At 41.6% G+C, this 24,276-nt stretch overlaps 1 protein-coding gene across 7 annotated transcripts in view; it reads left to right on the top strand.

The window, feature by feature from the left end:
- The window catches only part of SPTLC3 (serine palmitoyltransferase long chain base subunit 3), a 106,801-nt gene extending 91,632 nt beyond the window's left edge, over nt 1-15,169 (top strand). The window contains exons 10-12 of one of the 7 annotated variants that reach the window (XR_006417020.1): nt 3,457-3,592; nt 7,784-9,049; nt 14,728-14,741. Coding sequence is in view for 2 of the 7 variants with exons in the window: in XM_044454306.1 (XP_044310241.1) it covers nt 3,457-3,592; nt 8,920-9,049; nt 14,728-14,841 (380 nt within the window). In the remaining 5 variants the exon portion in view is untranslated. Of the gene's footprint in view, nt 1-3,456; nt 3,593-5,645; nt 6,683-7,536; nt 9,050-11,294; nt 13,371-14,727 lie in introns of those variants that run through there. The other 6 variants (XR_006417018.1, XR_006417022.1, XR_006417019.1 and 3 more) reach the window with 6 other exon arrangements.
- Nucleotides 15,170-24,276: the final 9,107 nt, after the last annotated feature.

The following is a 24,276-nucleotide window of genomic DNA, read 5'->3' as shown; positions in this document are numbered from 1 at the left end:
CAAATTACCTTTCTACAAAGTCAATACAAAAAGAATCATAGAGTCATAGAATAGTAGAGTTAGAAAAGGCCAAGAAGGCAATTGGGTGCAACCCCCTTCTGGTACAGGACACCTGTTTACACCATCCCATTCAGATGACTGTGTAGTTTCTTTTTGAATGCCTCTAGTGTGAGGGGGCCCACCACCTCTTTAGGCAACCATTTCCACTGTTGAACTCTGACAGTTTAAATTTTTTTCTGATATCTACCCTGAATCTGGTTTCTTGTAACTTGAGTTCTTTTTTCCATGCCCTACACTCTGGGACACTCTGAGTGAAATGAGATCTTAACCTACCTGTCTGTGACAACCTTTCAGGTACTTGTAGGGTGCTACCATATCCCTCCCTCCTCAGTTTTCTCTTCTCAAGGCTGAACATACCCAGTTCTCTCAGTCTCTCCTCATGGGGCTTTGTTTCCAGAGCTTGGATCATCTTTGTTGCCTTCCTCTGAACCCTTTCCTCCCCCCCCCCCACTTTTTTTTGCACTTTTCTTAAATGTGGTGCCCAGAACTGAACACAGTTTTCTAAATGAGGTCTGACTAGTGCTGAATATAGGGGAACTAGTACTTCTCATGATTGGGAAGTGATACTTCTATTAATGCATCTCAAAATAGCATTTGCCCTTTTATTGGCTACATTGCATTGTTGACTCATATTTAGCTTGTTGTCCACAACCTTTCCAAGGTCTCAGTTAGCTGAGCAAAAGAGTGATAATGGAAAAAAATACAGCTCCTCCTGCCCCGCCCTCCCATAAAATCATAGAGAAAGAGAAAGGATGCTTCTTCTGTAGATTCTCCTTCCCACACTCTTTATGCAACCATAGCAAGCCATTCTTTCGTGATACACATGAAACAGGACCCAGCCTTCTATCAGAAATGCAATAGTGGCATAGTCACATTCAGCCTTTCTTAGAATAAAGAGGGCTTACCTGACTCTGGATGTACCATCAGATGAGACATTTTATATTTATGTATGATGTCATTGCTATGCTTTTTACTCATTAAAACTTATGGCAGGAAAAGAAATGTGGACTTTCAGAAGTAGCTGTATCTAGAGTGTAAAGAGCATTCAGTGGGAAAACCAGGACAAGTCACAGCAGAGATGTCTACTTGCCTTTCCGTATCTTAATCTTGCTTTAGCTACTTTACAGCCTGATTTTAGAACCTTTTTAACTTTTGTCTGTTAGATTTGTATGATGAGCCTTTTCTTATCTGTCACATTTTTCTGCCCATTCTCCAAGTTGCTCAGGGTAGCATACATGGGATTATCATGTTTTTCCCTTCACAATCAACTCATGAAGTAGGTTAGGCTGTTGAGGACTTAATGAGGGTCAGAGGGACCTTTGTGCACAGGCCAAAGATTTGTGCTGAGTTCTCTTCAGCAAGTCCAGAACTCTGATTCCCTAAATTGATTTTGTTTAACACAGCCATATGTCATATGGCAGCTATACTGTCAGTTCCCTATTTGCACGTAGAACAGGGATGCACCATCTTTTGGGCTCCAGGAGCTGCTTGTGATACTTTGTGTGTACACATGTGCACATATACACACTGACTTTCAGTATGAAGATTTCTGGGTGAGGGAATAGAAAACATTCTTTGGTGTCAATGTAGCCTTGTTGGGGTTGTAAAGGCCCAGTGGGGCTGCTTGTTCTCTAGCGCTGATATAGAAGATGAAAATTGCAGAAATGTAACAATACTCCAGTTCTGTTGAAATTAATTGATGTTAGCTCCCTGTTGCTTTCCAGATATTTTAAACACCCAACAGTCCCAACAGCATAGCCAATGCTCAGGAATACTAGAACTTGTGTCCAAAACATCTAGTGTACTACGTTTTTAAAGTTGCTGTAAAACAGACTATCTCAACTTTTTTTTACCTTGGAGGAACCCTTCAAATTATTTTCATGTCTGAGGGAACTTGCCATCTGCATAGAGATGGGGAGAAGGTAGGTTGCCAGGAATGACACCTGGTGCAACCACTCACAGCACCCCACTTTCATGTCCTGCAGCTGCTGTTTGGGCAGCTGCACTTAATGGAGAAGGTTGCTGGTTGCACAATCGGGGCTCCACAGCATTTGCAGATTCCTCCTGGGCTCTATTCACTTTGCAGGACTGAGCTGAGCATGAGAGGAAGTCCATGGATGGTGGAGGGATGGATTCTAAAAAGTTTATTCAAACTCTACTCACTTCTTTGCCTCCATGGCCAATGGAGGGTATATACAATGTAATAAGAATGTGAAATAAGGGCTTTTGCTGTTATTTTAATGCCCAACACACAGAATTTCCACAACACTGCTTCCCATGAGCCTGAGGCAAACACACTTCCTGCCCTGGCTCCTTCCCTCATGGGTGGAGACTCCTTGGGCATTCTCCCATCTCTGAGGCAACTGGGGTGAGCTGAAGTGCTTGCTTGTGTGTTTATATTATAAACACATGCACATATGAATATGAAAAACATAATGTTATATTTCCTCCACAATCTCCTCCTCCACAGTCTCTTGTGGAAACCCAAGTGACCTTAAGCAGAATCCTGGGGTTCCAAGGAACCTCAGGAAAGAAAGGTTGTTCTAGAGGATCGTACAGTACCATGAAGTGGGTGAAATATTGCTGCCTGTTTGCCCTCTTTAAAATGCCAAAAACAAAGTAACGTCATGAAAGATTGGTTGCTTTTTCTTACTTTTGTAAACAAGAAAGCCTATTTACAGACTCTTACATTTGACCTACTACGTAGGAGCTCCGGGCATGCACATGAGGTTTTGTGTGCCTTTGATTCAGAAAATAGTTCTGGATATCCAAATTTGTCTTGAAAAAATCTTTTTTTATACCATGTTAAATGGAACTTGGGTGCAGTTGCATGTCAGAACAAAATTGCCTAATCATGGATAATGTATTAAACAACACAGAACAGCCATATAGTGGTCATACGTGGCCAATTAGTATTCTCCCACACATTTCACACAGAATATTTCCACTGTGTCCTTCCTAATGCAATTGAGAAGCAATCACTATTCTCCCTGAATATGAGATTATTATTCATGTACCCATCCTGTTCAAATTTAAAATTGGATAGGTGCTTTCAACACTGTAATACATCTGGGTGCAAGAACACTAAACCATCTCACTACCCTGCTCCTTCTTAGCTCTGTAGTGACACTGCTCCAGGCAATGTTTACCTTTAATGTCCACATTATATACAGAATTGGTCAGGTTCTGTAATAGACACGGTATTTGCTGATCAATCTAAAGTAAAGTTCTAGATGAGGGTAAGCAACTTTCTAGATGTTTTGGGCCACAGTTCCCAGCAACCCGGCCTAGCATGACTAATGCTGCCTATCTTGATCTGCATCTTGTTTGTTTGCTGTCCTGTGGCAGCATGTGTATGATTTATGCACTCACTCGTTTCATGGTTCTTTATTTCAGGACTTCAGAGAGTACACCAGCTAGCAGAAAACACAAGATACTTCAGACAAAGATTGCATGAACTGGGCTTCATTGTTTACGGCAATGAGGATTCTCCTGTTGTCCCTTTGCTCCTTTACATACCTGGCAAAATTGGGTAAGTTAACTCTTACTGCCCTAGGAAGCTATGCAACATGTTCAGAATTTTACTTGTAAACTCAAGTGGTAAGTCTACCTACCATTGCACTCAGTTCTTATGGGAGGGTCTGTGGCTTAGTGGTAGAGCATGTGCTTTACATGCAGAACTCCTGAGTTGCCAGCATCTCCAGGTAAGGTTAGAAAAATTCTTGCATGAAACCCTGCACAGCTGGCAATGGAAGGTTCACTGGGCCAATTGTCTGACTTCAGAGTAAGGCAGCTTCCTATGTGTTCTCATTCCATTTGGTGCACTGTCCTTTACCATTAATAATACTACATCCTCTAAAGATAAAACCGCTACGGCATTGATTTTGAAATGGTGGGATAGAACCCACAAGTTAAGCTACAACCTGAGCCAAGGTGGGCTGCACCATTTTGTCTGATTTAGATTTGTTGTTTATCTTTGGAGACATGGCAGAAGAAAAGTGACACTGAAAAATCCGAAAGGGGAGAGGTTGGGTAACCAGAAGCAAAAGAAGGACAAAACCCCAACCCTGCCAGTTTTTAATTTGAGTTTACTGGTGTCTGGCCACAACAATGAACTGGATGAGGGCTGACAAAACTGAAACCAATCCAAACAAGAGTGAGATGCTATTGGTGGGTGGTCTCTCTGACTGGATGTGGGGGTGTTCAGCCTATTCTGGATGAGATTGCACTCCCCTGAAGGAACCAGTTCATAGCTTGGAGATGTTCCTTGATCCATCCTTGTCACTTGAGGCTCAGATGACTGCGGTGGCTCAGAATGCCTTCTGCCAGCTTTGGCTGGTGGCCCAGCTATGCCCCAATGTGGACAGGGATATGCTGGTTTCAGTTATCTACATTCTGGTAATCTCTAAATTAGATTGCTGCAATGCACTCTACTTGGATCCGCCCTTGAATACAGCTCAGAAGCTGCAGCTGGTGCAGAATGTGGCAGCCAAATTAATGACTGGGACCTGCAGATCCAAACACCTAAGACCAGTTCTAGCCCACTTGCATTGATTGCCTATATGCTTCTGGTCCCAGATCAAGGTGCTGGTTTTAACCTATAAAGCCTTACAAAGCTTAGGAACAGAATTCCTGTCAGAGTACCTCTCCCAACTTCATTCTATTCATACAATGTGCCCAAGCTTTGGGGCCTTCCTCTGAGTGCCAACTCCAAGGGAAGCACAGAAGGTGGCAGTATGGGGAAGAGTTTTCTCTTTGGTGGCCAGCATTTATGGAATAACTTCCCCACTGCAACCCAACTGGTGCTGTATTTGTCATCTTTTCAGCACCTTTTCAAGATGGTCCTTTATACCAAGGCTTTTAAAGAATTATCTGGGTATACAAGAGCTTGTGGGATAGCCCATCCTGGATGTTTTACTGGGTATCTCTTTGATGTTGTTTGGTTTTAATCATTCCAGTTTTTAAACTTTTATATGTTTGATTTTATATATTTTATTGTATTTACTTGTATACATCTACTTGTATTTTAATATTTGTATTGTACAAGTATTTATATTTTATATCTGTTTTATGGACTGTTGTAAACTGTCCAGAGTGTGTCAGCAGGGGGGCAGTATAGGAATGAAATTAATAACAACAACATCTTTACTTTTTAATCATTGCATAAGAAATGGCATGTTAGCAAGTACATTCTACTATTCTACCTACCTGTCAGGTATACTGTAGTAATGGATTTTCTGCATTGGCAGGGATTAGGACTAGAATCAAGACACAGTTAAATGCAGCCAACCCCACTCCTAAACACAAAATCAACTTGTTTGGCATCTGGTCACCCTAGAGTGGAAGTACATCATCTCAAGGCCAGGGACAAAATCCAGTCCTCCTGTTATATAGGAGGCAACCCTTTCCCTGGCTCTTCAACCACTGAACATTTGGTGGCTTCCTAGTTTTTCTTGCAGTTATTTTCCTATTCTAAATATTAAAATGCCTCTTCCAAGGTTTAGTTATTGGCAATAAGAATTTTAAGCTAAAATGTGCTGGTATTTTGAGCGTTTGAGCTTCACTCTCCCTTACCTTTGGTCCAGACATCTATTAGCATATGACTGGCAAGAGATTCTTCGAAAGAATTTGGCATTTGGGCTAAAAGAACTTCTACACTCCTGTCCTAGACATAAGCAGGAAGAAGAACATCTGTAAAGCAATGTAACCCCCTCTTAAATTTAACATGGTAAGGGGGCTGAGAGTGTCAGAGAAACCAAGAGCAATGCTGTCAGAAGGCTGGACTCTCTTACTAGGCTGGTCTTCTAGCACAGTCACCCAGGACAGAATGGTCAGACCTGAGACACAAAACTAAGAAGCATCTGCCTTCTTCAGGAGTATTTTTCACATCAGCAGAAGAGACTGGATATCTCTAATGGTGACAGGGCAGAGAAACTCCTGAAGGGCAGCTACTGTGCAGCAGTGAGAGTTGAAGGTAATGGTGGCAGAAGACCGTTCATAGACAACGGCAGTAACTTAGAACAAAACAATGTATACTACTTCTGAATATTTCTTACCTTATAAACTCTATGATGAAGGCACTCAGTCAGCTACTGGAGAAGAGCAAAGAACAAGTGCAAATAGTGCTGTCGCTAATGATGCAGTTAAAACAGAGCCAAAGGGAAGTCTAATAGCTGACACACCCAGAGGCAAAAGGAGAGTCTAATGCTCTACAACACATACTGCTGGAATATAAAATGTGAAAAGTATCAACTAAGGCAGAATGGAAAGTATAAAGCAAGAAATGGAATGGTTAAACAACACAATACTTCATGTGATTGAACAAAAGTGGACAGAAATGAGATATTTTCAGTTAGAGAAACACAAAGTGTTTTACTCTGGGAATGACAGACTTAGAAGAAACAGAATGGCTGTAATACTAAGGCAAACTTTCACACAGGCAGGAAGAAGCTATAATTCAAAGTCCAACCAAATCAGATCAGTCAGAAGACCTATCAACATAACCCTCATTCAAGTCTACACTCTAACAACAGATGCTAAAATGAAAGAAATCCAAAAATTTGTGGAAGCATCCAAAAGAAATTTGATAATACACCAAAACAAGACATATTGATAGTCATGGGTGAGTGGAACACAAAGTAAACACCACTGTTGTGAGAGAATTTGACCTAAGGATCTGGAGAACAACGCATAGAATTCTGTGAAGCTAACCATCTGTTCTTTACGAATGGGATTGGGCTGGGAACAGCAGGATGGCGTTCAATGCAGATAAGTGCCGGGTGTTGCACTTGGGACATAGGAATGGGCATCATAAGTACAAGCTAAGGGACAAGTGGCTGGAGAGCAGCACTTGTGGAAAGGGGTGCTAGTTGACTGCAAGCTAAACATGTGTCAGCAGTTTGGCACAGCAGTCAAGAGGGTGAATGCCACCCTAGGATGCATAGCCAGAACGGTGGCTTCTAGATTGAGAGAGGTATTATTTCCACTCTATATGACTCTGGTGCATCCATAGCTGGAGTATTTTGCTCAGTTCTGGGCCCTTCATTACAAGAAGGATATAGCAAGGTTGGAATCGGTGCACTGAACGGCCACAAGGCTGCAGTAGAGGGCAGGATGCATTTCAATGTAGCAAAGCTCAGGGAACCAAGATTCAAGGTGGATGCCAGGAAGTACTTCCTGACAGTTAGAACCCCTATGACATGGAAGGGCTTCCACAGGAGGTGGTTGAAGCCCCATCAGTGAAGGTGTTCAAGGATAGGCTGGACATGCCCATGGTAGGCATGTCATGAGTGGAGCTGGCTGGAGCTGGGGATCAGACTAGATGGGCTGGGAGGCCCCTTCTGACTCACTATGTTTCAGTGTTTCTATGTTTCTAAATACGTATTTCAGACAAGCAAGCCCTGCTGAGGAGAGCATTCCATCATTGTAGCCACCATTGAGAGAACCCTTTCTTTTATTCTCATACTTCGCTCACAGGAGCTGCTTGGCCTTTACAACATGTAGCTTCAGAACAGGACTTGCATCTCCAGCTATTGATGTATTTAAAGACAAAAATTCATGCAGCCTTCTATGTAGTCTTTCACCAGTATTGTGTCTGAAGAAGTTGCTGGCTGTCACTTTGGTTATCTTGTGAGTGCATACTGCCTGCTACAGCCTTCCCCCTCTTCCCTTTGATAGATCTGCAGTAGTGAGTTGTTTTCTTTTTCTTTTGTCTCCACCACAGATACTTGTTACTGACTGACCCTGGCAGTGTGGATCTTCTGTTTTATTGCTTCTTTTTCCACCCTTCACCTTCACCTTTTCCTTCTTCTGCTTCTAACAAGGATATTTACTGCTGGTTCTTTTTCCACCAATGTTGAATGACAGGTTTATTCAATTAAGTTATCTCCCTCTCTCTTGCAAAGCTATATGAGTCAACTGTATGAGTCAACAAGGTAGAGAGCCTTCTCAGTAGTGGCACTAAACTATGTAATATTTCCCTGTGGTGGTTCAAATGATATTAACCCATCATTATTCTGGCACCAGCTCAGAAACTGTTCTGTTTGCCTAGGCATTTCAACTGGCTATTCTATTTTACTGCCTTCCTTTTTTGTTATAGTATGCTAATCTGTGTTTAGTGTGGGTATGTGTGCCATTTAAATTATATTTATTCACAGACCTAGAATCCGCAATGACAAAGGGTAGTTTATAAAAGTTTTAATTTAATTTTATTTAATTTGACATTAGCAAATACATTTGTAACCTTTTCCTTTTGCTGCTTAGCAACCCTTACCCATATCACACTTTAAGATATTTACACATGGTTCACACATGCAGATGCAACATGATTTGGTTTTAAACAAAAAAGCAAACTTAAACACATTCCATCTTCCCTTTTGTACCATGATTCCCTCCTTGTGAATGAAGCAGCAAACTAGAATTGTAAGCTGATTTAGCTTCCTAGTTTACTGAACTAGTACAAAGCATAGCTGGCCAGTGGGATGCAAACTAACAATGGTTTGCCACAAACCTGGATGCAGGTGGAAAGAACTGTAGCATGCTAGGGATGGAGGGAGAATGTGAGCCTGAAGCTCCTTGCAGTGGGGTATTAATAAAAAAACACATGCAAAGTTTGAATGTGGCAAATGTACAACTGAAAATGTGTGCATAATACAGGCAAGTGAGTTGGGAAGAGAACTAGCAATGAATACAATTCCCTGTTGATACATTTCTTTCAAAAGTGACACTTTCCCCTCCCCAAAATCTAGGTTTTACGTAATCTTTGCATTGTTTAGAAGTTGCTCTGCACTTTAAAGCTTCTTTTCTTTTTCTTGCAGTTAGAAGGAAATAACCTGTTGCTTTTTTCATTTCCTTACCCAGGGCATTTGCAAGACGCATGTTAGCCAAAAGAATTGGGGTGGTTGTGGTTGGCTTCCCAGCTACTCCGATCACAGAATCCAGGGCTCGGTTTTGTGTGTCAGCTGCCCATACACGGGAGATGTTAGACATGGTAAGCACAACAGATGGCTTTGCAAAATGAACTGCGTATGTTGGTGGAGTTTGGGAGAAGCCCTGTCTTGTCTCTCTAACTCCATGTTCTCTTCATTGTCTGCCATGCTTAATCATCACCATTTGATTGTGGAAGCTTTGATTTTTAAGTAAACAGTAACTTTGCAGTTAAGGAGTTAAAATACAACTGCAAAGGAGAGATACAAAGCAGGTAAAATAATATATTTTACTTAATTAGCTTTAGTATGTTCTTGCTTGAGTTCTGTAGAACTCTTCATTGGCATTTTTTGTACCAGAGATTATTGTTTACAACAAACTTGGATTAAACAAACAGCCACAAAATCAGCTTGTTTTGAAGCTGACCAGAATTGGCGTTAAATCAAATAGGGATATATTTATTGTACATGAAGAATGTGAGTGTGCAGTTAAAAGTGGCTGAAATATGCATTACAGATTTGGAAAGTTTCCTTTGCTGATACTTGGCACCTGCAAGCCATGTCCTCCATTGTGGTGAAAATAAATTACAAATCCAAATTCTCAGTTCTCGTATCTTATGTACTATATTACTTGCAAACACAGTTATCAGTATGCTGTATACAGTTGGCCCTCTACATTTGCAGGGCTTAAGGGTGCAAGGCCCACAGAAAAGTGGAAAAATCATGAATATCTATACCCCGCCCCCCAAGCCTTAACTCCTAATACTGTTGACCATATGTGTACTGGTAGCTGCATTACAATTACCTCTTTTGAAATTTGAATAACCTTTGCTGTAAAACAAGACTCAATGGTACTGGAGTTCAGCCTGCTTCAGGGGAGTTCATCCTGTGTTGTGTGGTGGGCCTTGTATGTATCTGCATGCCTGGTCCCAAGTCTGGTACTTGTCCCACTCTGGCCAGCAGGCAGCACCCCATGCAGTGACAGCCAGGAAGGGAAGCGTTATTCACACAGCTGTCTGTGGAGTAGTAAACACAGTGCTTTTTTTGTAAAAAGGAAGGAAGGAAGGAAGGAAGGAAGGAAGGAAGGAAGGAAGGAAGGAAGGTAGGTAGGTGCCGGAACTCACATCTTGGAGTCACACTTTTACACAATGGTTGGTGCCGGCAGTAAGCACTCAGCACGTGACCACACGACCGATCCCAAGCCAAGCAGCGTCCCAAGCCGAGCAGCACCCTCACAATCAGCGCTGACAATCAACACCGACACACAAGCAGCCCGCAGGCACTATGTTAATGATTTTTGCCACCGATCTGCTATGCCCAACAGGGTGATTCACAATCACTTGGAAAAATCTGTCAAAAAAGGTGCCGGAACACCGTTCCGGTGCGTTCTATGACAAAAAAAGCCCTGAGTAAACAGTAGGCTGCAAAACTCCAAAAAGATTCCCTTTTAATTATTGATGGCAAACTCGTGAATAATCAAATCCACAAAAGTTAAACCTGCAAAAGTCTGGGTTCACCTGTATAGACAAATAGTGCTACCCAGTCAGTTTGGGAAATGAAATATAATTAATATGGAATCAAGTCTTTAAAATGCACTATGGCAGACAGAAGGCAAACTCTGGGCAGTATCCAACAGGGCCAGTGTGCTCACACAATCAGCACAGCACTAGCATAAGCAGCCTCTCACACAACAGCAACAGCATAACCTTCTGCTATAGCGATTTCAAGGAAATGGGTCACACTGGCTTATACTATTGGAGTCACACTACAAGTTGCTTATACTACTTTTACAACAGTTGCATAAGTGCAGTGACCTGCTGGATAATGTCCTTTGTAAAGTATTGCTCTGGTTTGCATATAATGCCCAAATTGAATTTAGTGGTAGGTGTGCATTGTGGAATGAGCCTGAACAAAGTCTCACACTTACATGCTCCCCCACTCCCCTCCCTTCCTGTATGGCCAGTTTCTTTTCACTTCACCCCAAAGTTGGCTTGCCCTTACATGTGAACCAGAGTTGTGGTTTAATACAAATTCTCCTCAGCTTCAGAACAAGCTAATTTTGTAATTTTGTTGCTGTTTGTTCAGTCCAAAGTTTCTTGTAAACCACAATCTCTGGTTCAAACAAAATGATAAGCCCAGCTTTTGTGTAATACAAAACAACTTGAGAAGTGTTCTTGAGTGGAGGAAGCATGCAAGCCCAAGACTTTTGCTTAGGTTTGTTCCAGCTTGTTCATATAGGACTAAATCCTGGCCTGGTGATATGTGAACCAGACCAATATCTTTTTTATTACAACTGTTTTCACTTCCTAGCTGTAGGTCATTGAGGATATCTTGTTCAATGGTTTTCCAAACCCTGGAATCAACACTGGTTTGTACAGTGAAGCTTGCCTGTTGCTGTCCAATTTTGACATAAAAGAAGATCTACGTACTTGATGGTTTGCCACCAGTTTCTCTTGGCTAAAGACAGAACAAAGAAAAAAGAAAGTTGTACTATCCTATAAATAAAATATTTACTGTCCTGATTTGGTTATGGACCTACTAGCTGAATGAAGAGGTATCACATAATCTTTGTCCCAATGTATTTACGAAGATAAATGCAGATACTTTATAAATCATGCAACTAAATAATGAAAGGTCATTTAACTCAGAGTACTAAAGGTATTTTCAGTCCATTTTTACCACTGTGATGAAAATCCATAACAAAAGCCTTCTTGATTCATATGCTTCTACTATTTAAATATTAATATTAACAACAATGCTATTACCTGCTTTTGTACACTTGGCTTGTATGGGAGGAGTGCTGTTTGAGGCTGCTTTTAAACCTCACCTTACAAAAGCATGAATAATGACTGCTTTTGTCATTAACAGCTTCATGTTTCTGGGACTGGAATGGTAAGACTGGCACTAAGACTGGATCCACTGTCGTAATTTTTCCAGTGGAGTTGAGGGAAATGTTGTTATGCAAAAACATATTAAGCAAGAGAACATTTTTTAACATTAGGATAAAACCTATTATACAAAAAATCATAGAAAATAAAATAGACAGGACCAACAACGATTTACAATATAAAAGGAATTAAAATTACAATAAGGTTCTCAAGCATGAAAAAAAATGTACAATCTTATGACACATCAACTTTCAAAACTACTGGTATTCTACTTTATGGATTCATAACGTTTGTAATTATGCATGTTACTCAGTATATTTATATGCATGTTTGTAAATATATGCATTAAACACTTAGAGAATATACAGTTGTGTAAGGATATTGGGTTGTTATGGTACTCTATTACAATGTAAAATAAATTAAAAGAAGTGTTTATAAAATAAAGCATTGATGGTGGTGGGAAGAAAAAGGTAAGGTAGCTTCACATTCTATAATGACCTGGTAGAAGAAGCCTGTTCTAAGGTGGGAGGCACTGAACAACTGTACAAGAGCCTTCCTCCTGAAAAGTGCTTGGTGAAAATAATTAGCCAAACTAACTATTTAGACAAAACAGTCCAACTGTTTGGTTAACTGTTTAGATAAAGCATTCAAAAGCAAACAAAATCCACTAGTAGAACAACCTAGAGGTTCACTTTTCCCTCTAGGGAAAAGGGAGTTGAAGAAGGGAGTGGCAAATGCCAAGGCTCACCTCCATATTGGAGGACCAAGTGATGCCACTGATTAATTTTGAGACCCAGTAGCTTTCATCTTTCTGTTTGTAGCATTATTGAAATTTCACTTGGATTCTGCACTGGTCTGGATCTCCTTTTTTGGGGTGGGGTACTTTTGGGGGGTGCAAAGTTGGGGTACTTCCAGATGGAGAGCTCATAACTCTCATGCTATAAACTGTAAGTTGAATGGCAGTTGTGCTTCCATGGTGTCAGGGGATATTGTGCTGTTTCTATAGATGCCTTGCATCCACAATGGTGCCCTTAACGTTTGACATTTCTGTGTTTTTAAGAAGCATGATTTTGACATTGGGCAGTTAATGCTATCACGCATCAGTGCACATTCACTATACACATTGCAATGCATGACACTTTCATGTTTTATATTTATTTTAAGTAGCACCAAAACACTTTCTAGCTATATCTTCTTTAAGAAGAATTAACAGCAAAATAGTACATATATGTGTCATGGCTTATGGCTTTAGGGTACAATCGTATGGTCACTAGACACTGTTTAGGTGGCCGTGGGATAGACTGGGGTCCCAGCTCTTACCGTGGAAATGCATTCCATAGTTAGGACTGCAAGTATGGAGCATCCTCCCCACCACTGTGACAGACAGTGTGGTTCTTCCAGGACCATTGTGGTGGGGGCAGGCATTTTGAGGAAAGGGAAGGTGTAAGACTTCACAAAGGGGCAAAAGGCATAGACAGCTGAAATCCCACTTGTTTGCAGGGCAGGAGAAGCATTGAAGCAGTCCTTGCCTCCACTTTCAAATGAATGTCCATAGTCTTCCAACAGGAGTATAACAGGCAGCCACATTGAGGAGCACCTTTAACTGATAAAAAATAGAAAACTTTTTCTAAGCACTGTCATTTCAGCAAGGAGGTTAAAAAGGCGACCAGAAAGTATTCTTTGAAGGTCTTTTAAAATTAGTTTTATGATATCCTATTAAGTAAAAGGTAAAGGTTTCCCCTTGACATTAAGTCCAGTCATGCCTGACTCCAGGGGGCAGTGCTCATCTCTGTTTCCTAGCCGAGGGAGCCAGCATTTGTCCCCAGACAGTCTCTGTGGTCATGTGGCCGGCATGACTAAACACCAAGGTGCACGGAACATTGTTACCTTCCCACCAAAGTGGTACCTTTTCATCTACTTGCATTGGCATGCTTTCGAACTGCAAGGTTGGCAGGAGCTGGGACAGAGCAACGGGAACTCACCCCGTTGTGCAGATTCAAACTGGCAACCTTTCGATCAATCAGCCCAGCAGCACAGAGGTTTAAACCACTGCGCCACCTGCAGTCCCATGATGTCCTATTATAATGCTATAATTCTTTTCATGTTGTAAGCCGCCCCGAGGTTTCGGCAAGGGGCGGCATAGAAATGCTATAATAATAATAATAATAATAATAATAATAATAATAATAATAATAATAAAATAGAGCAAGAGCAAGTATAATACTAATGCTTTCTTTTAAGTGGTGTTTTGTTATTTTAATTTTTTTAACTATAGCTATACAATTAACTTAGTGCTACTTATTTATATCCTACCTTTTTCCTTTCAAGGTATTCAAGGTAGCTTATAGAATCCTCCTCCTCTCAATTTTATCCTCACAACAACCCTGTAAGGTAGGTTAGGCTGAGAGCTAGTGATTGGCCCAAAGTCATGAAGTGAGCTTTGTGACTGAGTGGAGACTGGAAACCAGATCTCCCAGATCCCAGTTGAGCACTCTAACCACTTCATTACACTGGCACCTAAAAGATGTATTTTTGTAAAGTGGTAAAATAGTGTCCATTACTGATGTTACACTGAATGTATACTGAGCTAGGATAGGCTTATCTGATTGTTCACTGCCAAGATCAAAAGCATGTCTCTTAAATAAAAACGCAGAAGCATCACTGAAAACATGGAAAGATTACAAATGGATGACAATGTCATGTGGACCCTCCATAAAAATAAGTGAACAAGCCATGGTGATTCAACAATAACATCTCATCTGAAGTAGTTGTACTCTTTGTTGGATTCTTTGGTTTTGATGCTAAGCAGACATGAGAGGAGCTTTATATCTTAATATAGTACTATTGTATTACAGGTCCTAGATTCTCTAGATGAACTGGGTGATTTTTTGCAACTGAAATATTCCCGGCACTCCAGGTCATCTCGTCCTGAACTATATGATGAAACAAGCTTTGAACTTGAAGATTAAGCTTCCCTCCCATGGAGAAACCATTATGAGGAGGGGAAAGAGAACCTAAACAGTAGGAATGCATTTCTTCTTTCCTAGGACAGTGTTTGCCTCAAATTTAATTGAACCAAGAGAAGCACTGTGTGTGTGTGTTTTACACAAATGGATTCTGTGTGCAAAAGACTGGAATATTGCTACACAGCTCCTCCAAGAAATATGGGTTGTAATATTCAGTACAAAAGACTTGATTCCATTAAGCCAATCACTATTGTGCCGCCTTTGTTATAGGCCTTTTAATGTGCAGGCTTTGGATAGTTCTTAATTATGATTACAATAAACTTGTAAAAGGAGTGTCTTGGAATGTACTACATTACAGGGAAAATATACTTCTTAAATTGTCTTTCACTTGTACAACATATCTCCTTTGTAGCATATGTGAATTTTGGCAGTGAAAACTGTAGGTAGAAATGTCTTGACCTAACTACTAGAGTAACAGGTGCCTAAGTGGAGGAGAGTAGTCATTCAGGACTTGCTAAACATTTGACTGTTACTGGCAAACAATTTGGTGGGAGAGGGAGCAGCTACAATCGTTTGCCAGTTGAGCGTTTGTTTTTTTAATGGTTAAGAATTTTTAATTCCATTTGGCAAGAAAGGAGAAGCCACACAAATGTTAGTTTTTAGTCTTATACAGTTGCATTGAATTCTACAATTAAAGAGATATTCTTTTGTACTTGTTGATCCTAAAGCAGGCTTAAAGGCTTTCCATGCACAATCTTAATAAGTGTTTCATGGTCTTGTTAGCAACATACATAGCATTACAGTTAACAAACTACAGTTGTTACAAGCCTGTTTTCTGTCTTTGAACCACTTTACAGGCTCTGTAAAGATACTTATGAGTACAGAACACTTTGGCTGCTACTTACACAGGACCTTGCTGTATCTAACACTCCCACCGATTAAATTGAAAGGTCTCTTAGTCCTTTTATATTGCCAGTTCTGTGACGTATATACAGCACAGTTGGAGATGGGCTAAGGTTTTTTTTTCCCTGTGAAATTGTGTGTGCATGCGTGTGTGCATTGTGCTTAAATGTTTAAAACGTTACCTGTTTTAAGAAGATGACTAGTGATCTCAAAAGGGCACAGGAGCCAAGAAGAACAGGTGGATATAGTCCCACTTCCATTCAGCCAAATGAATGGGATCCTAAGTAAGGGAAACTTGCCACTGTCTCCAGACTGGGTTGTATGTGAAATGATGTTATCCAGTCTCAGCAGTTGTCGTTTGTGTAGCTTTTAAAATAATAATAATTATTATAATTATAATAATAATAAAAATAACTGGTTGAAAGTCATTTCTGTAGCTTTTGGGAGCTGCAAGCCTTTTGGGATATCTGATGGCATTGTAGACACATCCAATCAAGAGATGGTTAGCTTTCTGCAGCACAGATGTACTTTGCTTTCATGTTCTTGAAAGCTGTGGTATCCACTTAACCCACAGCTGCAAAATTAGATTTAAGAACAGAACAATTAAATTGTGGAATAGCAATTAAAGTGTATGACTCCCCTGCTTGTTAAAGCAGCTTTGAGGATAAAGCAAGGCTGATTAGTTATGAGTCCCCTTTTTGTTGTTCGAGTTCATAAAATTCAATGCTGCTATAATGTTAAGAATGTACCACAACACATTCCAAAATATCAAATGTCTGCTTCAGAAGTATATTTGGAGGGTGGGGAGTGAATTGTACAGTATTATATGATTGTTCACTTTGGCAAATCAACTTGAGAAACACGAAAGCAGCCCCTGTTTGTGTGTTATACTAAAACTACTGTATAAAGATTAAATGATGTTTTTGTGTGTTTTTTTAATTTTTTGAAGTTGACTTATTTTTTCTTCATTTACAAACTTTCATGGAGGGTCTGCATGAATCCTCTACTGAAAAATTGTGGTGAGTTACAGAAGAAACACAACTAGAAAAAAAAATCTGGAGATTGTGAGTCCACAGTCCACAGGATCCACAGAACATCCTGATTCAGTGGTCATTTGTGGGAGATGTGGGTTCTTTCTCTTTAGATATCTTGTCCAAGTTCAGGCCTCGGCCAAAAGTGTGTGTGTGTTCGCTTGCACTTGCTCTTGCACGCCCTCTCTCTCGCTCCCCTCCCCCTCTCTTTTCAACCTAATTTTAATTAGGTTTTAGACAAATAATTTCCTATAAATTTTCTCTCTCCTCTCCCTGCTACCCACAACCCTACTTGCACACACAACTCCCCAAGATAGTGAGTGAACATACTAAAGCATTAATCTTGGGATACACATTGATTTAAGTATGCATTGCAATATGACAACGTAGCTTTTTGCATTGGCCATTGGCTAGATGGCTTAATCATGGGCATATCCAGGAAAAGCATGTAAATCCAATTAACACTTCAATTTAACTAGCATCTTTTATCTTCATTACATAAACAGGCTCTCCCCTCTGAATATTTGTCACTGACTGTCCAACCTCCAGGTGAGATACCCTCTCCAGCCCAGTGCTCAGTCTCCTGTGACACGCTTCACTTTTGGTAACCAGAAGTTCTTGTGTCTGCTTTCTGTTGTTGCATTTCCCAGGAAGATAATAGGACAGACCAGATCCACTGATCACAATCAAGGAAAGCAGCATCTCATAGGTTAATGTATACATTGAAGAAGCTTTCTGATTGTCATGTTTGGCCTGAACAGTTTGTACAACTGATAAATTATGAAGATAAGTAGGAAAAGGTTGTACATTAGTAGAAATGTAGTTTAGAATAGCTTTCTAAAGAGCAACTTAAAATCATGTTTACTCTCAAAAAGCAGTTGAGCAGCAAGGGCTGAATTGTGCAGCCGAAGGCTAGGCTCTGACAGGCCAGCCTTGTCCCTGGCCACATAGCAGGCAGTACATGCCAGGAGCAGTCATGGAGACCTGGCCTCAGCATCTAGGTTTGAATGGATATGCCAGAGGCCAAAAAAATAAACCTCTTTGTGGGCAATAGCCTCAGTGCAGAAGACACAACAACCTACCTTAGCTAGCTAACTTGATCATGGTTATCCGAAGGAGAGTGTTCATGAGACCACTACTAGGATTGAAATGGCCTCGGTGCACTACTGCTCAGAAATTAAAGTGGTGTAGCTATGATCCGCAGTAAAACCACCTTCATGTGCCCCTTTTAATAAATGTACAGTAGCACGCAGGGGAGATATTCAGAAGTGAAGACAACAAATTTAGCTCTCAACTTCCTGGCTGCCAACACAAATAAACACACATGATAACATAACTTTCATTTTCAAACAAAGTGTACAACTGAGAGAAATATTTTTCACATAGATTCCTATAGAGAGAACTTTGGGTGGCATAGTGGACAAAATAGTAACAGTGTTACAAAACACACAAGACTGTTGGTCCAATGGTAATTTTTTACCATGACTTTGGAAGAAAGAGAAGGCATAACATTAAGTCTTAACGTTCTAAAAGCAAATAAGGGTATGGTGCCATAAGTTTTTGTGGTCCAGAAGACCTCCCACCCTCAACCCTAAGTGCTAAATACATTCATATCTTAGTACCTAAAATGTGATTGCAGCCAATGCTCAGCTCACTTCCTGGATGTTCTTTCATTTTTCCCTTCTTAAAATGTTCTTAATTTGGGGAAGGAGAGTGGTGAAGAGGAGGCATTCTACACACTGAAAGCTGGCTATTCACATTCCCACAATCATTTTCATCATTTAATTGGCCATGCCATGCAGTGCCTTTTAAGGCATGAAACGTCTCATATCTGTTTGTTTGACCTCTGCAGGGTTAGAAGTAGGTTGTCATAGCTGTTTTGCCAAGTTATGCCAAGCTGTCCTCAATTTTTGATTTTCTTTTTCATCCACACATCTTCATTTTTCTACATTCTTAAAGGCACTGCTTCCAGTTGATACAGGTGCTGAGTGTGGTGATGGTATTCATAATCTTACCTAGCTGACAGTATGGAGTCCTCCTATCTGGCAGCAGGAAAGTACAATTTCCATGTGGCTGGATGAATGGGGTGGTCTGTGCAAGTCATTCAACTTTTTAAGAGAAGGAATAGTCAGAACTCAAACAGTGCACCGGTGCTAATAATCTATTTTGAAGCCATTCAATCTGTCGCTTCTTTTTTCTCCAAGTCTGGAAAATCACAGACGTCCCTTTAACAGAAGATCCATTCCTCTGCAGATTCCAGAACAAGACTATTAATTAAAACTACATAGACAGTTTTTGCCAGAGCAATGGTGGTAGTCAAACTTAAACCATAAATACCACACACAACAGAATTGACATGAGTGGTCTTGCAGGGGAGAATCTTTATTACATATTAAAACTTAAGTGTTATAAATGGTTTGGTACTTTTTCCCACACAGGCATCTCTGTGCAAGGTCAAAATTTTCTTCTTCCCTGAAACGTTGTGTATCTCTAGCAGAAGTCCACAACTTAACGAAGGGTGTTTGTTAATGCTAACAGTAGTGGGAGATGAATGCATTTGCACTGGTAAGTGACTAGGGTATGCTAAAGTAATAAAGATGGACTGCTTCTCAGCTTCTGTGTAGGCTACTACATGATATCGGATGGGATTAAATCAGCAAATGCTCCTTTGGGTCCTTCCCAACAGAGAGCTCTGAACACTAAAAGTCGAGGCATTGTGCAACTATGCTCCTGCTGATGCATCTTTTAGACCTGGCCCAGTGTATCTTGCTATTGCAAGTCAGGGGTCAGCATCACTGCTACCCAGTAGCCATCCCCTCAGCCAGTCTGCCCACTTAGCCAGCCATCTGGCCAGTTCCTCGCTCAGCTAAACAGGCCTCCTGTCCACTTGTTCCTGCCCCCTCCTTCCTGGGGCCACAACCACAGGGCTCCCATGAGACGCCAGAAGACCTTTTATAGGAGAGTTGTGGCTGGGGCGCAAGAGGGGCAGTAGCAGCAGCATGTCCAGCAGGTTGCTCTAGAGACATCTGCCCAGTGCTTTCTTGGTGCAGCTAATGCCACAGCAGAGGGGAAAGAGATGTGGGTGCATCCACCCACAGAAGGGTAGTCATGCCTTTGACAATAGTCACTTGTCTTTCTGGGCAGTATCCAACACAACTCTTGTGTAACATTAAGAACACTTGCTGGAATGAGGGGCCAGCAAACATGACTGTCAATGGGCTAGAGGTCATTCTCACAATTAGCAATGTAATTTACCTTGATGATAGGGTTGCACTGCACTTTTGATTTATTTCCCAGGGCAAACTTACCACTCTGCAACCTTGAGAACTAGGTTCTCAGGAAAGGTTCTCAAGAAACTAGGTTCCAGAGGAAGTTTTTGTCATGCAATTCTTCTGTCTCAGAACATTATGGGATCCAGACAGCATACCCCTCCATTTATAGCCCCCCTGTGTTTTCCCGCCCCATCTCCCATCCAGACATCACAATCGTCCATGTGGAATCTGCCCTTTTCTTAACTGGGAAGAAAATCTGTTAGGAAGGAAAGATAAAATCACTCCACAAATTCTTTTGATTAATTGCTGGGCATGCCTTTCATCTGGAAGCAGCCCTGGAATGTTTGAAAGCAGGAGGTTGAAAGAGATTAAATCTTGGAATTGTAGCAGAAGGAGGTTTGGGGTTTGTATGATGCCAGATCCCTGTCCATCCACCATGCAGGGTCGGCTCTACCATTCAGCAAATTTAGATGATCATCTCAGCGGACCCTGGGAGAGGTAGCCATGACAGCCTCGCACCTGTTCTACATGAACTCTTCAACAACATCCTTTCAACCGGAGCTCGGAGCCATGTATGCCACACGCCCCCAAACTGGACAAGCCTGATACTTCTCATGTGCTAGTGGGCACTGTTCCATTGCCAGGGCTGAAGTCCATCTCGCCTTGCCATCCTGGCAAGCTTCTGCATGGGGGTGGCGAGCAGATGCCATCTTGTCCTTCACCTCAGACAGCAGAATGCCTTGACCTGGCTCTGCCCATATCTGCAGGAGACTGTGTCATGTAATATACGTGGTTACCTACATCCATGAAACCCTTGCTGTCTTCTAATTAAATGTGTCATAAATGCTAAATAACATACCAGCCCCTGGTCTGGTAACACTGTCTTTTGGCTGCTGTTATTACTGTAATGTCCCAGAGGTGGTTTCAGAAGCAGAAGACTGGCTTATGGTGGGATGCCAAGTTTGGGAAGTGGAAACTTTTAATATATATCTTACATATTCTAAATTGCTTTCTGGATGTTGTGTGTTAGTGATATATAACTACCAAATAGTTTTTATTCTCTAAGCTTCTTTTACAAATAGATGGGAAATAATTGGCCAGATAGTCCTCTAGTATAGGGTGCCAAGTATCATTTGACCTCTCAGCTATATCAGTTCATAGCATCTGGGAATGGGAGAAACCTACTATTCAGTATTCAGTAGCTGGAATATTATTTTAAGACATTTACAAAATAGCCCGCATCCTCTAGACATGGTTAATAGAAATCACAAATGGAATAGCTGAGGAAAGGTTGCTTATGCCAGATGTTGTTGCACTAGAATACAATCTTTGTCTCAAAGAAGACCACCAAGACCTGCACTGCAGAACAGCTGCAGCCTGCGTTAGACTCTCAGGACCTTTAAATTGGATCCCGCTATGGCACAGGACTCCACATGCTAGAAGATTCTGTCCCCATTGTCTCCAGGTTCACTCTAGGAAAGGCTTCTAGCTGAAACCCCTGCCACTCTTTCCCTGCTTGGTGTCCATCAGATGTTTTGGAGTTCAACCCCCACCATTCCTGAACTCTGAGCCATGCTGGCTGAGATTGAGGGAAGGTAAAGTTGAAATATCTGGAGAGCTGGTAGGAAAGGCATGTTTACTTGAACGCACATGTATATCTTAACAGCTCCGATGGTTGGTCTGCCTAGCCACTGGTCTGTGTTCAGAGGTTCAGACCTTGGGGCTTTCTAGCCTGACTTGGCTGTATGCCAATAGACAGTCACACTCCAAGGTCGAGATACCTGAAATATTTGTAATTTGAGAGTCCACAGACCAAAGTTGGCACCTTCTGAGCACAAAACTAACAAGTTAATCCCTGACTGGTGCTCCCCTTCCCAGATGGGGCTGCAGGAAAGTTTACCATCACCATGTGCAGCATACAAAGAAGAAGCCCCATTCTGCTTTCCAGTTATGGCTTCTGTACATAGATCCAATGTATGCATGTATTATTGCTGAGACTTTCTCTCCTCCACCCTAGCTTCCCCTGAATAGTGAGGGTAGATCCACTCCAGCCCATGCTGTATGGCCAACTATTTAGCTACAAATTGTTTTCAGGCTTGAGCCATAGGAGGACCAAGAGGCAGAACCACAGCCCTGCTTCTGCAGTAATAACTTCAGACACAGCATTCCAGGCTTGGGCCCTGCATAACCCAGGGCAGTGCAACTCTAGAATTCAAACCAGAGAGCTATGGTAGAAGAGATGGTTTGAGTGAAAGGAGGCAGAATGTGAAGGATGGTCCTAAGGAAGCCGTGGAGGCAGAAAGACTGGGGCAGAAAAGTGGCCCTGAACAGGCTGAGACAAGACCAGGAAATAAAACAGCTGCAGCATTCTGCTCCTCTCCCAGTCACCAGTCAGTAGATGCCCGGCAACCAATGATCACAACCAAGGCCTACACTGAGTCCTAGACTGCACGGTTAAATAGATCCATGTCAGGACAAAATGAGCGAAAGCCCTGCCATAATATGGCTGCTAAAAGCCTGAGAGTGTAAGAACATCTTTAGACTTACAGTGGGATTCCTGAGCTGATCGAGAATTCATGTTGCAAGTCTTTCTTCCCACATACAGCTTGGATGTGTTGCTCTGCCTGTCCTGAAACGCCTTCCTTTGGGGCTCACCTTAGGCACAGCAGCATTTGCCTGTCCTGAAGGTTCTTTTTGTGTCGTCTTCTCTTAATCCAGGCAACCCTATTGTCTCACTCTCGTGTGTTCAGCAAATTGCGTACCCTCCTCTCCTGCAAACCGGGTATGCAACTGCTAGGTTGTAAAACCCTCTTGGGCAGATTCCATCTTAGCAGTTCCTTCAGGGGCTGCCTACATGCTGCAAGTATTTCCTGCATTTCTGAATAAACTGTAAATGAACTTTTCATTGTGCACCCCCAGAATGCTCTCTGAGTTTTTTTGTCACCCATTACAAGAACTAACCTACCTTTGTGGCCCATATAAATAATAGTCACACTTCCCTCCATTCTATGATCTAGATACTTCTTCTGTGTTTGCATTGCTCCTTTCCCCCTTTCTTGTTCAATCCTAGATCTTGTTCTACATTACCATTGACTCCCCACTGACACACACCTTTTTCAGGGCCTGGAAGCACTGCATGCTAGTGTGAGGTCAGCATCTGTCTCCTTCACCCACCCCACCATATATGAACCCAGGTGCCATGGTTTCCCCTGCCCAGTGTTGCTGGTTGGGAAAGTGGGGTCCACTGGGCATCTCCCATTTCAAAAAGGGACCAGGCAGAAAATACTCAGAAAAACCTCTTGCTCCGAGAGAATTTGGGAGCAGCTTAAACTGTTATTAGGATTAGCTAGATCAGAGACATGAATTATGGAAGCACTTCTCTAGAATTAGGAGTTTGTTCTGGTTTTGTGTTTTTAGGGTTCTAGTTTTTGGGAAATGGTGATTCCTGCTATCTCAGAAAGAATAAAAGAAGTGCATTTTGAATATAGTACTAAACTATTGTGGGGTTGTGTCTTGCTTTTGTTCACTTATTGAAATCAATAGCACTTAGCTTAATAATGGCTTATTTATTTAATTACCTGATTTTCACCAAAAGATTGGAACTCAAGACAGCTCACATTCATAAGAACTAAAAAGCAAAACTTGGTTAAAGCAATGAAACAAATATATTAAAAGCACAATTAAAACACTGCAAAACAGAATAAAAACATACGTTTTGCCTATAAAGACATAAAATTGTCGATGTCAGTAGGCATGACTAAATCTAGGTCCAGCCTCTGATGTTTTGTATAACAGCCCAGTCAGATGTGAAGGAAGAACACAAGAGAACCTGTGGACACGTACAGAGTGCATTTCCTGCAGCCCAGTCATTCAAGCCAGTTCTGCTTCTGTTCCTCAACGCATCTCTGTTGCCAAAGGCAGGGGATGGGCCATGAGAGCATTCCCTTTCCTCCGACTTTAACAAGCACATACTCATGATGTGGTCCCTTTCAGATAGGCAGACGCCGACAGCAACACTTGTTTGGCCTCTTAATTAGTTTTGTCCCTGCTGCAGTGGCCCTTGTATGAAGTCCTTTATGGGACTGTCTCCTGAGCAGCTTCACCCGGCTGCAGTTCTTATGTTCCTCAGTCAGGAAGAGCCCGGCATTTCCTTTCTTTGCATGATCCACATCAGTTAGCATCCAGTCAGGAGGTCTGCTCAGGATGAATAGAATATTGGATTGTACGCGTTT

The sequence above is a fragment of the Varanus komodoensis genome, unplaced genomic scaffold (assembly GCF_004798865.1).
Source record: "Varanus komodoensis strain SLA01 unplaced genomic scaffold, ASM479886v1 scaffold7_3, whole genome shotgun sequence".
NCBI lineage: Eukaryota > Metazoa > Chordata > Lepidosauria > Squamata > Varanidae > Varanus > Varanus komodoensis.
The sequence above is the reverse complement of the archived record's forward strand: the minus strand, read 5'-3'. Positions and strand labels throughout refer to the sequence as shown.